Source organism: Bufo bufo, chromosome 5 (genome assembly GCF_905171765.1).
Source record: "Bufo bufo chromosome 5, aBufBuf1.1, whole genome shotgun sequence".
NCBI lineage: Eukaryota > Metazoa > Chordata > Amphibia > Anura > Bufonidae > Bufo > Bufo bufo.
The window spans coordinates 304,082,737-304,097,431 of NC_053393.1; the positions used below are offsets into that span (position 1 = coordinate 304,082,737).

The 14,695-nt window shown below is 42.2% G+C and overlaps 1 protein-coding gene across 1 annotated transcript; it reads left to right on the plus strand.

The window, feature by feature from the left end:
- The first annotated feature begins 2,025 nt into the window (after positions 1-2,025).
- Positions 2,026-9,707, plus strand: LOC121002500 (importin-5-like). The gene is made up of 2 exons (XM_040433952.1): positions 2,026-2,072; positions 7,851-9,707. Exons 1-2 carry the CDS (start codon positions 2,026-2,028, stop codon positions 9,562-9,564), a joined length of 1,761 nt encoding a protein of 586 aa, XP_040289886.1. The 3' UTR covers positions 9,565-9,707.
- The last annotated feature ends 4,988 nt before the right edge of the window (positions 9,708-14,695 follow it).

A 14,695-nucleotide genomic window follows, 5' to 3' on the forward strand; every position in this document is an offset into this window, starting at 1 on the left:
TAGCGTTTGTCCCTCTATCTAGCTGCGGTATCACAGCAGAACCGCACACAACTGCTGCACAATACAAATACACTATAATATAATTTCTATGTTAGAAAGTATATTATAAGTATATCACACCCCTCTATATCACACCTATCGATAGCACATCTATACCAGTCCTTAAAGGGACTTTTTTGGCCCTATTAGCTAGCGTTTGGTTTCCCTAACTGTCCCTGCCCCCAAATGCAGCCTCTCCCAACACTGGCAAAACACATAATGTAAAATGGCTGCCAGATAGGGTTCTGTTATAGGGTTGGGGGTGTGTCCATGTGCTGAAATGTCTTAATTGGCTGTCCTATACCACCTGATGCATGTGTCATTGGTCAAAGTTTGGCGCTATGCAAAAAAAAAGGCGCTTGAGAATATCGCCATATTTTCACATGTTTGGCGAATCGTGAACGAGCAAAGTTTGCCGCAAAACGACCACTGGGCGATCCGCAAGGCCATCTCTACTGAAAAGCCTTCACCAACTAGGATCTCCTATTTCCGAAGTTTATTGTAAACACTTCTCATATATTCTCAAAACTTTTGTTTGAAAAACAGTTAAGTAAATCCTAAAATATATAGTGTATATAACACAAGTTCCAAAGGATCGGAAATCATGTCAAGCTTTTCAGACCTTAAGACCCCTATTCACATGAGTCTGACAGATTAGGTCTGGATGCGTTCAGGGTGCGTTCAGTAATAATCGCGCTATTTTGCTTGTGTGTGCTGTCTGTTTTGTATGCGATTGCGTTATTGCTTTTTTTCTGCGCGGGTGACAGATTTAACACGCGTGCAAAAAACACTTATCCATCCTCTAGATTCACCTGTTAGGCTGGGTTCACACGAGCGTGTCCGGATTAGGTCCGGATGCGTCCCGGTGTATTGCGGCAAACCCGCGCGGAGTAGGAACGCAATTGCAGTCAGTTTTGACTGCGATTGCGTTCCGATGTTCAGTTTTTATCGCGCGGGTGCAATGTTTTTTGCACGCGCGTGATAAAAAACCGACTGTGGTACCCAGACCCGAACTTCTTCACAGAAGTTCAGGTTTGGGTTAGGTGTTGTGTAGATGTTACTATTTTCCCTTATAACATGGTTACAAGGGAAAATAATAGCATTCTGAAAACAGAATGCTTAGTAGGTGATCAATTGAGGGTTAAAAATAAATAATGAACTCACCTTCTCCTCTTGATCGCGTAGTTACCGGTCTCTTCTTTTACTTCTTTAATGATGAGCTATGGGCTAAAGGACCTGTGGTGATGTCAGATACCATGTGATTGGAGCATGTGATCTGACGTCACCACAGGTCCTTTAGCCCACAGCTCATCATTAAAGAAGTAAAGAGATCGGCAACTACGCGATAAAGAGGAGAAGGTGAGTTCATTATTTATTTTTTTTTTAACCCTCAATTGATCACCTACTAAGCATTCTGTTTTCAGAATGCTATTATTTTCCCTTATAACCATGTTATAAGGGAAAATAATACAGTGAATGGACTGTCACCTAGCAACCATGCGTGAAAATCGCACCGCATCCGCACTTGCTTGCGGATGCTTGCGATTTTCACGCAACCCCATTCACTTCTATGGGGCCTGCATTGCGTGAAAAACACAGAATATAGAGCATGCTGCGATTTTCACGCAACGCACAAGTGATGCGTGAAAATCACCGGTCATCTGAACAGCCGCATTGAAATGAATGGGTCGGGATTCAGTGCAGGTGCAATACGTTCACCTACCGCATTGCACCCGCGTGGAAATCTCGCCCGTGTGAGCCCAGCCTTACTGCAAACAAATATAAATACCCCCAGCATGCATTGCTTTTTTGGACAGCTCCATTTTTTTGTAGAGATTCGATTGTTTGGCATGTTTGTGTCTTGGTTTATACTCTAAGCTCCGTGCGCACCCTGTTAAGTTCTTTAATTATTGCCACATGTCGGTGGCTACCTTTGATCGGCTGTTGGGGGAGTTGCGGCCTGCCTTGACTTTCCAGGACACCAACATGCGGCAGAGTGTGTCACCTGAAGAACGTCTCATTACTACTTTAAGGTAAGACTATATTATCAGACTCATAAATAAATGACCCACTGCTTGCCAATACATAGCTGTTTGTTTTATGGCCTGTGTATTATGAACATTACCTGTATAGTAATAGTATTACACATGTATTATATTTTGTAAATTTACATTAAGAAACTGTGTGTGGTTTTCCCACGGCCACTTTTTTTTTGTGTAATTTGGTGTACTACCAAGTAATTTCTTTGTCATACCAGATTAAAGTTCCGCAATAATTTTTTTTATTGGTATCCTGCCAGTAATGATGAGGATACGTCACCTGTGTGTATATGATAATGGTCTTGAAGTAGATGTAGATAAGTAGTTTTCCTTACTTTAAAGTGCATTTAAATATAAAGTATTGAGTCCCTATCTTGTTGTATAATATAATTTTATTTCAACTTGCCAGACACATTGCCATGAAATACTTATAAGTAGTGATGGACGAACATCGGCTGAAACGGTTCGCGAAAAGATTAAGTGAGTATGTGGCTAGAGGTCTATTAGACGGTCATTGGATAACAATTTTACTGTAGGCCAGTGGAGTACAGGCCCCAAAAATTAGGCATTCACCGTACAGAAAAGATCAAATGATTATGGGGCTGGAGGTATATTAGACGGTCATTGGATATCAATTATACTGCAGGCCAGTGCAGTACAGGCCCGAAACATTAGGCATTCAACGGACAGAAAATATCAAGTGATTATGTGGCTGTAGGTATATTAGACCGTTATTTGGACGAACATCGGCTGAAACGGTTCGCGAAAATCACACCAGTTGCACTTGCAATTAGTTATTCCAATAGCATTTGTCCCTCCATCTAGCTGTGGTATCTCAGCAGAATGGCACACAACTGCTGCACAATACAAATGCACTATAATATGCTTTCTGTGTTAGAAGGTATATTATAGTAATATCACACCCCTCAATCAGTTTTTTTTTGGGGGGGGGGGGGCAACAGGTATATCACACCAGTTGCAATTAGTTATTCCAATAGCGTTTGTCCCTCTATCTAGCTGCGGTATCTTGAAGTTTTTTAAGCATGTGATCTTTTGTGTATTAACCCCTTCCCGACCTATGACGTATATACTCGTCATGGAGCACTGCTACTTGGCGCTCCATGACAAGTATACGCGTCATGGCTGGAAACTGCCACCATGTTTTACTACATGGTGGCATAGCTGTGATGATAGCTACCATGGACAGCTGATTATCACAGCTAGCCGGCCTCGGACCTGTGGGAGCACACCCAGGTAGGCGATCACTGTAATGAAGTATCATGGACCAATCAGCGCTAGTTTGCTAGTTTTATTTGCAGTGCAACGAGATTCGGCAGGGTGGTGGGCTGTATCGGAGACTGCAGCGGCACTCCGACATACTGCACAGCCACATACTGCTATAGAGAGGCTCTGATGGTCCCTCCAATGGACCAATCAGAGAGGGAAGGCATCAGGGATTGCTGCTGTTATGGTGCTTTGACAGCCATCCCAGACGCCGATGTGTATGTGAACCTGTCACCATGTAGGTTGTGACAGAGCTGTGATTCACAGCTACCAATCACAGTTTGCCAACCTAGGGCCAATCAAGATGGTTCTAGGTTGGCCAATCAGGAGACAGGAGTTTGGGTAGGTGATTTCACCCCCTCTAATCACCTCAGTTCTGTCAGAGAAGCGATCAGAAAGAGTCATTGTCGCTCAGAGCTCCTGTCAGAGTTGCACCAATTTCTATAAACACCCCATTCATCTCCCATTACTTTCCAGTAAACCCCATCCTGCTCCATATTTTTTTTTTTCAGACCAAATATTTTTTCCCAAAAATACATTTTGTGTTTTAAAATTTTGTTAGCGGCCCTTTATTCCCCCGATCATCATCCTCACTGGCTAGCATCCACCAGTCCCTGACCCAGTGAGCCCCAGTACACCCAGTGCTCCTGCCAATCGCACAAAGCTTTACATATCCCCTTCATCCCAAACTACATCCGTACAGGCCAACGGCCGACAGTCACTGACACAGTTGTAGTGTTATTTTAGTAGGTACGCCCAGCACCTCTATCAGAGTCGCATCAAGAACTAAATAGTCTATTCCCCTACTTTATTTTTTTCTAAGCATTTTTTTTTCTATACAGAAAAACTATTTTGATTCATACTGTTTTACCGTTATTTTAGTAGGTACGACCTGCTCCCCCATCAGAGTCGCATCAAGAACTATATATTTTCTAGGGGGCCTCCCCCTCACTCCCCTTTCCATTGACATCTACATTGGTTAAAGGCCATAAATCACTGACCCAGTGAACCCTAACCCACTCATATATAAAATATTTTTTAGTAACAGTTTTTCAGTTATTTTCTTGGGTACACACAGACCTATTGACAGAGTTAGGGCTCGTTCACATGAACGTTTTTTTTTTTGCGTTCTGTATACGGGCCATTTTTTGCATTCAGTATACGGTCCGTATACGGAGCCATTCATTTATATGGTTCCGCAAAAAAAACGGAATGTACTCCGTATGCATTCCGTTTCTGTATTTCCGTTTTTCCGTTACGTTGAAAGATAGAACATGTACTATTATTGCCCGCAAATCATGTTCCGTGGCTCCATTCAAGTCAATGGGTCTGCAAAAAAAACTAACACATACGGAAATGCATTCGTATGTCTTCCGTATCCATTCCGAAAATGTTATGCCCAACCCAATTTTTTCTATGTAATTACTGTATACTGTATATGCCATACGGAAAAACGGAATGGAAAAACGGAACGGAAACACAACGGAAACAAAAAACGGAACAACGGATCAGTGAAGAATGGACCGCAAAACACTGAAAAAGCTGTACGGTAGTATGAAAGAGGCCTTAGTGGGCTTTTTTCTGCCATCAACACCAACCACTGCCCCCACTGACCCAGTGAGCCCAATCCCGTTTCCTATTTTTATTTTGGAGCAAATTTGCTTTATACTGTATATAAAAAATATTTCAGTTAGTACCTTTTTGAAAAAAAATAAAACTATTTCATCTTCTACAGTTACGGGACTGTTATGTTGTTTACAGAAATTCAAATATGGAGCATCAGAGGCAGTTAGGTGTACGCCATGATTTGTTTAGATACTGAGTCTGCAAGTGAAGGTGAAATTAATTTTATTGCATCATCATCATCTTCAAATGAATCCGATGAACCCCCAAGAAGGTGCCAAAGGGTTGATGATCAGGCATTAACCCAATCAAGTGCACCTATTTGGGCACCCCCAGATAACTATGTGGCCTAGGTACCCGACTTTACTGTTGATGCAGGTATACATGTTAATACAACTGGGTTTAGAGAAGTAGATTTTTTCAAGCTTTTCTTTACTGAAAATTTTATTTTATTGATGGTTGTGCAAACCAATTTGTACGCAAACAAATTTATTGGCATGAATCCTACAACATTTTATGCCCAGAAATGGACCCCTACCGACACTGGGGAGATGTGTAAATTTTAGGGCATTTTATTAAGTATGGGCCTGGTAAAAAAAATCTATAAGAGCATACTGGAGTACAGATATACTTTACTACTCCCCAATGTACAGTGCAGCCATGTCTAGAAGGAGATTTGAAGCCATCATCAAATTTATACACTACATAATACCAGAATACCCACCCCAAGATGATCTCAATTTTGATAGATTGTATAAATTAAGGCCCATAATCACCCATTTCAATTCTGTGTTTGCAGAAATATATACCCCTGAAAAACACATTGTTGTCGACGAATCCCTAGTGAACTTCAAAGGAAGGCTACATTTTCGACATTACTTTCCTAACAAGAGGGTAAGATACGGCATCAAAATGTATAAATTGTGTGAAAGTGAAACTGGCTACACACATCACTTTAAAATATATGAGGGGAAGGATTCTAAAATAGAACCCCCAGAATGTCCCCCCACTCTTGCAATAAGCGGAAAAATTGTATGGGATTTGGTTCACCCATTGCTGGATCAAGGATACCACCTGAACCTTGACAACTTTTATTCCAATATATCACTTTTTAAGTGCCTTGCTAACAGAAGTACGGTAGCATGTGGCACAATAAAAAAGAAACAAAGAGGCCTCCCAAAAACGCTGCTGGGGTAAATGCTTAGGGTGGGAGAGAGCAGAGCACTTTGTAGCGAAAATTTATTGTGTGTTAAATATAAAGACAAAAGAGATGTACTTATGTTAACCACAATACATAGTGACATCAGCACCCTTGTACCTGTTAGAGGTACTGGCACTGAAACTCCTAAACCAGTGTGCATTCAAGAATATAATAAATTTATGGGTGGGGTAGACCTGTCAGACCAGTTACTCAATCCCTACAGTGCCATGCGAAAATCCAATATATGGTATAAAAATCTTGTGGTGCACCTTACACAGGTTGCATTATATATTGCATTTGTACTTTACAGAAATGCTGGCCAAGAGGGAACTTTTCTTGAATTTCAAGAAAATGTAATACAGGCTCTCATATATGGGGAGGCAGGCCCCAGTACCACTTCTACATGTGAGGCAACAAGGATAGTGCCAGGACAGCACTTCCCCAAATTTCTCCCACGGCAAAGAAGAGCAAGCCGCTAAAAAGTTGCCGTGTGTGTTACAGAAATAGTATAAGAAAGGAAACCAGCTATCAATGTGAAAAATGTCCATCAATGGCCTTTGTATGAAAAGATGCTTCAAAATTTACCATACTACTTTTGATGTATAATTTTATACTTTTACTTTCATGAAACCCTTTTTATCCTTTCCTGTTGCCCAGTGAGAATTTATATTTTTTCGAAAAATCTTAGTCTGCCTTGTCTAAATTATTCCAACAAAATTTTATGTACAAATTATAATGAAACTAAAAATCCACTACACCTCTAAATGAATACTTTAGTGGGACTAGTTTCCAAAATGTTGTCACTTATTGGGGGTTTCCACTGTAGGGGTACCTCAGGATCTATTTAAGTGAAACATTGTGCCTAAAAACTATTCCAGCAACATCTGTCCTCCAAACAACATATGGCGCTCTTTTTGTGTCTGAACCATGCTTTATGCCAATATATTAGTTTACAAACAAGTACGGGGTGTTTCCATATTCAAGAGTAAACAGTTAATAAATTGTGGGTGAATTTTCTCCATTTGCCTCTTGGGAAATTAAAAAAATGTGGGCCTAAAGCGACATTTTCATGAAAAAATGCAATTTTTCAATTTTATGGCCAAGTGTTTCTAAATTCTAGGAAACGCCTGTTTGGCCAAAGTGCTCACTACTTCACTTAAAAAATTCCTTAGGGGGTTTAGTTTCCAAAATGGGGACACTTTTTGGGGGTTTCCACTGTAAGGTGTCAGGGTGTCTTCATATGCGACATAGCTTCCAATTACCATTCCAGCTAAATCCGCTGCTCCTTCCACTCTGAAGCCTGCTATGAGCCCATACATCATTTTCTGAGCACAAATAGGGAGTTGTCGTATTCAGGGGGAAATGGGGAACAAAATGTGGGGTGAATTTTGTCCTGCTTCCCCTTGTGAAAGTGTAAAATCTGGGTGTAAAGCAACTTTTTCTGGAAAAAAATAAAATTTTTCATTTTCACAGCCAAGCGTTTCCTAATTCTGTAAATCACCTAATGAGTCAAAGTGCTCATTACACACCGTGAAATATTCTGTTAGGGGTGTAGTTTCCACAATGGGGTCACTTTTTGGGGGTTTCCACTCTAGGGCCACCTTAGGGTGTCTTTACATGCGACATAGCTCCCAATTACCATTCCAGCTGGTGCTCCTTTCCAGCTGGTGCTCCTTTCACTCTGAAGCCTGCTGTGCGCCCATACATAATTTTGTAAGTCTTATTGGTCTTATTGGTCTAGCTGTTGGTAAAGAGAAGTTTATGCAAGATGCGTCAGATGTGATGCAGCTGCTGCTAAAGACTCAGACAGACTTCAGCGAGTTAGAAGATGATGATCCTCAGATTTCATATATGATATCTGCATGGGCACGTATGTGTAAAATCCTTGGAAAAAAATTCCAGCAGTACCATCCTGTGGTTATGGGACCTCTCATGAAAACTACTTCCATTAAACCAGAGGTGGCTCTTCTTGACACTCAAGACATGGAGAGCATGGGTGATGATGATGGATGGGAGTTTGTTAATCTAGGAGACCAACAAAGTTTTGGAATCAAAACTTCTGGACTTGAAGAAAAAGCAACTGCTTGCCAGATGTTGGTCTGTTATGCTAAAGAGCTGAAGGAAGGATTTGTGGAGTACACAGAACAAGTTGTAAAACTAATGGTTCCACTCCTTAAGTTCTATTTTCATGACGGGGTAAGAGTTGCTGCTGCAGAGTCTATGCCACTGTTGTTGGAATGTGTACGGGTACGCGGCCCCGAGTACCTAACCCAAATGTGGCACTTCATGTGCAATGCTCTTATAAAAGGAATTGGAACAGAACCAGATTCCAATGTTCTGTCCGAAATTATGCACTCTTTTGCTAAGTGCATAGAGGTGATGGGAGTTGGATGTTTAAACAATGAACATTTTAAAGAACTTGGAGGCATGCTGAAGAGTAAACTAGAAGAGCACTTTAAAAATCAAGATCTAAGACAAGTGAAAAGACAAGATGAGGATTATGATGAACAAGTTGAGGAATCCCTGCAAGATGAGGATGACAATGACGTTTACATTCTGACTAAAGTAGCAGACATTTTGCACTCTATATTCAGTAGCTACAAAGAGAAGGTGTTGCCGTGGTTTGAGCAGTTGCTGCCATTAATTGTTAACTTAATTTGTCCACATCGACCATGGCCAGACAGACAGTGGGGACTCTGTATCTTTGATGACGTCATTGAACACTGTAGCCACACTTCCTTCAAATACGCCGAATACTTCCTTAGACCTCTGGTACAGTCAATCTGTGACAGCAGTCCAGAGGTTCGTCAAGCGGCTGCTTATGTTGTTGGTGTGATGGCACAGTTTGTTGGGGATAATTATCGTCCTTTCTGTACAGAATCTCTTCCACTTCTTGTTGGGGTTATACAGACCCCCGACTCTAAAACCAAAGAGAATATCAATGCAACAGAGAATTGCATTTCAGCTGTAGGAAAAATAATGAAATACAGACCAGATTGCTTTAATGTTGATGGAGTTCTGCCTCATTGGCTGTCATGGCTGCTGCTGCATGAGGACAAAGAGGAAGCTGTTCACACTTTTAACTTTCTCTGTGACCTTCTAGAAAGTAACAATCCAATTGTACTTGGACCCAACAACTCAAACTTACCCAAAATATTTAGTATTATAGCAGATGGAGGAGTCCATGAATCTGTAAAAAATGAAGACTTTTGTGGTAAAAGACTTGCCAATGTAGTACGACAAGTTCAGGCATCCGGAGGATTGTTCACACAATGTGTATCACAGCTGAGTCCAGTCCAGCAGAAGGCTTTACAAGATCTCCTTAGTGCTGCGACTGATGACCACTACTGTTGGCGTATATCAGGAAAACTAACATGAAATAAACTTACCTCTTCTGTTTAGGTTTCTTTCTTTTTGTGTTGAGGAAAAAGGAGCAGTAGTGAGTATAAGCAGTTGTTCTGCAGGCGTTAAGTCAGGAGAGATGCATCATACCCCAGAATGGAATAAAAGAACATGTTAAAATGAATTCTTCTAGGGGGGGCGGAGCTTGCGCCTGATAGTGATGGTCGCATAGCTTTGAGCTCTGCTAGGAGAAAACGTCCCTAACGCCAGCTATTGTTAGCACAAAGAGGCGAGAATGGTTAAAATCGGTAACCCCAGACTAGGGGACCCTCCTGCTACCTCCAAAGGCCAGATATCTGGAGGTGACATGGAGAAATTCTTGAAGAAAGCCGCAGCAACGGTCGCTTCCAGAGAACCCAAGATGGCGCCGACCCCGCAGCCCAAAGCTCCAAAGCGTGCTCCGGTGCAATCGGAGGGAGAAAGCGATGCTGAGGAAACGCAGGCCGGCTCAGACCGACCGCTTACCAGAAGGTATCTGGATCATGCTCTCAGCAGGGTAATGGAGCCGATTATGACAGAGCTTGCAGCTTGCAGACAGGAGGTGAGACATATCGGTGAGCGGGTGGAGACCCTGGAATCTTTTCAAGTGGCATCCCTGAACCACCAGACAGCGGTCTCGGCCTCTCTGCACCGTTGCTCTACCTATCTCAATGATCTCCATTGCGCACTTGAGGATCAAGACAACAGGGGGCGCCGCAATAATTTGAGATTTAGAGGAATCCCTGAATCGGTTACCCCAGGAGACATCACAGCAACTATAATCACCTTATGCGGTTCTCTACTAGGCCCTGATTTCCCACAAGAAATCATCATAGAAAGAGCGCACAGAGCCCTGAGGCCCAAACCTAAGCCAACAGAACCGCCCAGAGACATTATCTGCAAGTTTCTGAATTTTCAAATAAAGACCGCCATTCTAGAAGCTGCACGAAATCACCCTGACCTTGCTTTTGAAGATTCAAAGCTGGAAGTATTCCAGGACCTGGCTCCCTCAACTCTGAAAAAGCGCAGGGCCCTAAAGCCGTTGACAGATTGGCTCCGGTCCAAAAAGGTTCTGTACCGTTGGTCCTTTCCTTTCGGAATCTCCTTCTCATTTGCTGGGAAAAGAGTTAATATTTCCTGCTTCACGGATCTCACCTCAGCCTTTGATCTTTTGAATATATCACCGCTACCCATAGAGAACTGGGAACTTTTTCAAGATCTGAGAGACCTGCCAGAACTCCCTAAAGTGGCTCCGTTCGAAGTGATGCGTACCCCGAAATCATCTCGTTCCAAGAAAAGGAATCTCCAACTCACCCCTAGAAGCCTTTCTCAAGAGCAATAATCGGTCAAGTGCTCCTATCTTTTTACCTGCTTTGCTAGGCTGTCACTTGATAGTTATAATTTAGATTACCTTTTCTCTCCTTGTTATTATGGCTTCATACTATATATTGTTTGGTATATAACTCCAGTATGCAATCTCCATTCTGGCCCATTTGCAGCCCGTTATTGGGCGTTATACGTTCTCCATCTCGGTCTATAGACCAGTTACCCCCTTATTACTTATGACATATTTTATGATGTCTATTCTCTTTTTATTTGATGATTTAATTGGTGTTGTGCTGTTTTCTTACCCCTGTTTCTTTCCAAGGTACCTGCCTTTTCCTCTAATGCAGTATGAGTTCCTCCTTCATATGACTCTCACATCATACCACCTGGCGGTTCTTCTAAAAGTGATGTCTCTCTCCTGGGGGGTGCCTCTTCAGCTGCAAGGTAACGCCACATATCTCACATGCAATGGCTGATTTACTGGTAGCTTCTTACAATGTTAAAGGCTTCCACTCCCCTTCTAAACGGAGTCAGGCCTTTGCCATTTTAAGGAAGGCGAAAGCTGGAGTGGTATTCCTTCAGGAGACACACTTCCGCTTCAATCACTACCCTGACATGCGGTTCTCTCACTATTCCAACTGGTATCACTGTGGGGGTAGCTCCTCAGCCTCTAGCGGAGTTAGTATAGGGTTCCAGAGAAAAATTCCATTTAAATACGTAGACCAAATATTAGATCCTGAAGGTAGATTTATACTAATTAAGGGTACTATAGGTCCGCAAACGTATACCTTTATTAATTTATATGCTCCCAACTCTAATCACTCTCGCTGGATATCCAACATCTTCTCTATTATTGAACCATTCAAAGAAGGGATAATAATTCTGGGGGGCGATCTAAACGTAGCCATGAATCCGCAAATAGACATCTCCTCACACAAATCGTCCCACTCTAATAAGTCTCTTAAATCCATCAGGAACACTTTCTGGAATCTCCACATGATAGACGTTTGGCGTTCTCATCACCCGAATACACTAGACTTTACTTTCTTCTCCCCAATGCATGGCACTTACCACAGACTCGATTATCTGTTTATCTCTAAAGAACACTTGCATCTTTGCAAGGACTCATCTATAGGCTCCATACATATCTCAGATCACTCTCCCATATTTATCTCTATATCAGCCCCAAATGAAACCCCATTATGCTTTAATTGGCGCCTGAATGAATCCCTTTTGGGTTATCAGGAGTCAATAGACATAATATCCAAACACATTTCTGATTACTTTGCCTTGAATAAAAGCTCAGATATTTCTGTTAATACCCTATGGGACGCCCACAAACCTGTAATCAGAGGACAATTTATCAATATTGGCTCTCACCAGAAAAAACTGAGAGAAAAAGAAATAGATGAAATCCTAAAGAACATACAGAGAATTGAATCCAAACATAAAACAGACTCCAATGATTCCCAACTACGAGCCCTTTCAGAACTTAGAGCTAAACTTAGATCCCTACTTTTATCTAGAGCGGCCAAATTTTACATGAACTCCCAACATAAATTTTACGCACACGGAGACAAAGCCACAAAATTTTTAATGAATAGGATCAAAGGGAGAAGATCCGCAAATTTTGTACATCAATTATCCTCACATGTAGGGAAACCTATTTTCTCTGCTAGCCAAATTGCAGCCCAATTTAGATCCTTCTACAACGACCTTTATAACCTTCCTTCAAAAAATGCCCCAGAAATACATATCTCTGCTATCTCAGTCTTCTTAGAAGCGTCCAACATCCCAACCATCTCATCCGAACAGAAATTAACATTAGAAGCTCCTTTCACTTTAGATGATCTTAAAAAAGCTATGCTTCAAATTCCTTCCGGAAAATGCCCGGGTCCGGACGGTTTTCCGATATCTTACTATAAAACTTTCCACGAGCTCCTTCTCCCCCATCTTCTAGAGGTTTGCAACCAGACACTCTTAGGTACTCCATTATCAAGAGACATGACTATGGCCCACATTACTCTCATACCTAAAGAAGGAAAAGATACCAAATTATGCTCAAATTATAGACCCATATCCCTCCTGAACATAGACCTTAAACTCCTGGCCAAAATGTTAGCTAACAGGCTAGCTATTCTTTTACCCCAACTTGTCCATGGAGATCAGGCGGGCTTTATCCGCAACAGGGAAGGCAAGGACAATACCACTAGGGTTATAAACACCCTTTGTCACGCCAAACGGATATCCTCCCCTCTACTTCTCCTCAGCACAGATGCTGAAAAGGCATTTGATAGGGTGAACTGGTTATATTTAAAACTAGCCTTGTTGAGATATGGTCTCCCTGACTCCTTCGTCCAAGCCACCTTCTCCATGTATGAACAAGCCACGGCCGCAGTCCTGGTCAATGGGAATGTATCCCCCCCTTTTCCTATTAGAAATGGGACTCGACAGGGATGCCCCTTATCACCCCTCCTATTTATCCTAGCCTTAGAGCCACTCCTCTCTACTATAAGATTGGACCAGGAGATTGTGGGTCTATGTTTGGGAGGTAGGGAACAAAAAATTGCAGCATTCGCTGATGACGTCCTTATGATGACGGTTAACCCAAAGATTTCTTTACCTATTATTCAGGGGCATCTTGAGAAATATAGCTACATATCTGACTTCAAAATCAACGCCAATAAATCACTAGTCCTCTGTGTAGGCATTCCTCTCAAAACTAAACAGCAACTGATGGTTAACTCCCCTTTCAACTGGTCCTCTCCCACCATAAATTATTTAGGGGTTAAGATTAGTTCTGAAGTAACTGACCTTTTTGCCCTCAACTACATACCCTTAAAGAAATCAATACTGGAAGCTATCGATAACTTGGCCCACTCTAACCCAACTTTGTCCTGGTTTGGCCGTAAAAACCTCCTCTCTTCTCTAATACTCCCTCGCCTTACGTACCTACAACAAGTCCTACCCATACCCGTCCCCAAACACTACTACAACGCTATCATTAAAAAATTTAGATCCTTCATATGGAACAATAAGAAGGCGAGACTTTCCTTGAATCTCCTCACTAAGGCTAAATCCGCAGGGGGTATAGGCTTACCAGACCCAGAACTTTATGGTAAGGCTGTCCTCCTCTCCCGAGCAGTAGCCTGGTTGCACCCCCTCTTATCCTCACCAACAGTGAAAATAGAACTAGACATTTTGAATAGCCCAGCCAGAGCACTCCTCCTAGGTCGCAAACAGGTCTTCTCTGGTTCACTGTCTTATTATCCAATTATTAAAGCCACTATCGAGGCATGGAAGTGGCTCACATGCTCCCATTGCTCCATCCCATTCCCATCTCCTCTACTTTCAGTTAAAGATGTCCTAAATACGGCCCCAGTCACTTTGAGAACCTCGACTTCCCAAAGGCTGATGACCTCCTCAATCCCTATAGTCTCACTGGCTTTATCCACGGGAGAGTGGATGGACTTAGAAGCCACAAACACGGTTCTCAATCCCCACCCGAGAGATTTTCTCTCTATAGCTTATCTTAGAGCTTACTTAAAACTACATATAAGTCTAGGTGATTTAATACGCCCTCTGGTATGGGTTGAAGCATTGATTTCTCAGCACACTGCTCCCAGAAGGCTTACCTCACAGTTATATAGTAAACTACGGCTACAACCTCAGACAGTCAAGCCATCATTTGTGAAACAATGGGAGTTAGACTTGAACACCAATATACCTTTTGAACTCCTACCCAAACTGCTGGTTTCGCCCCATCGTGCCTCTCGCTGTGTCCGAATCCAGGAAAATAACT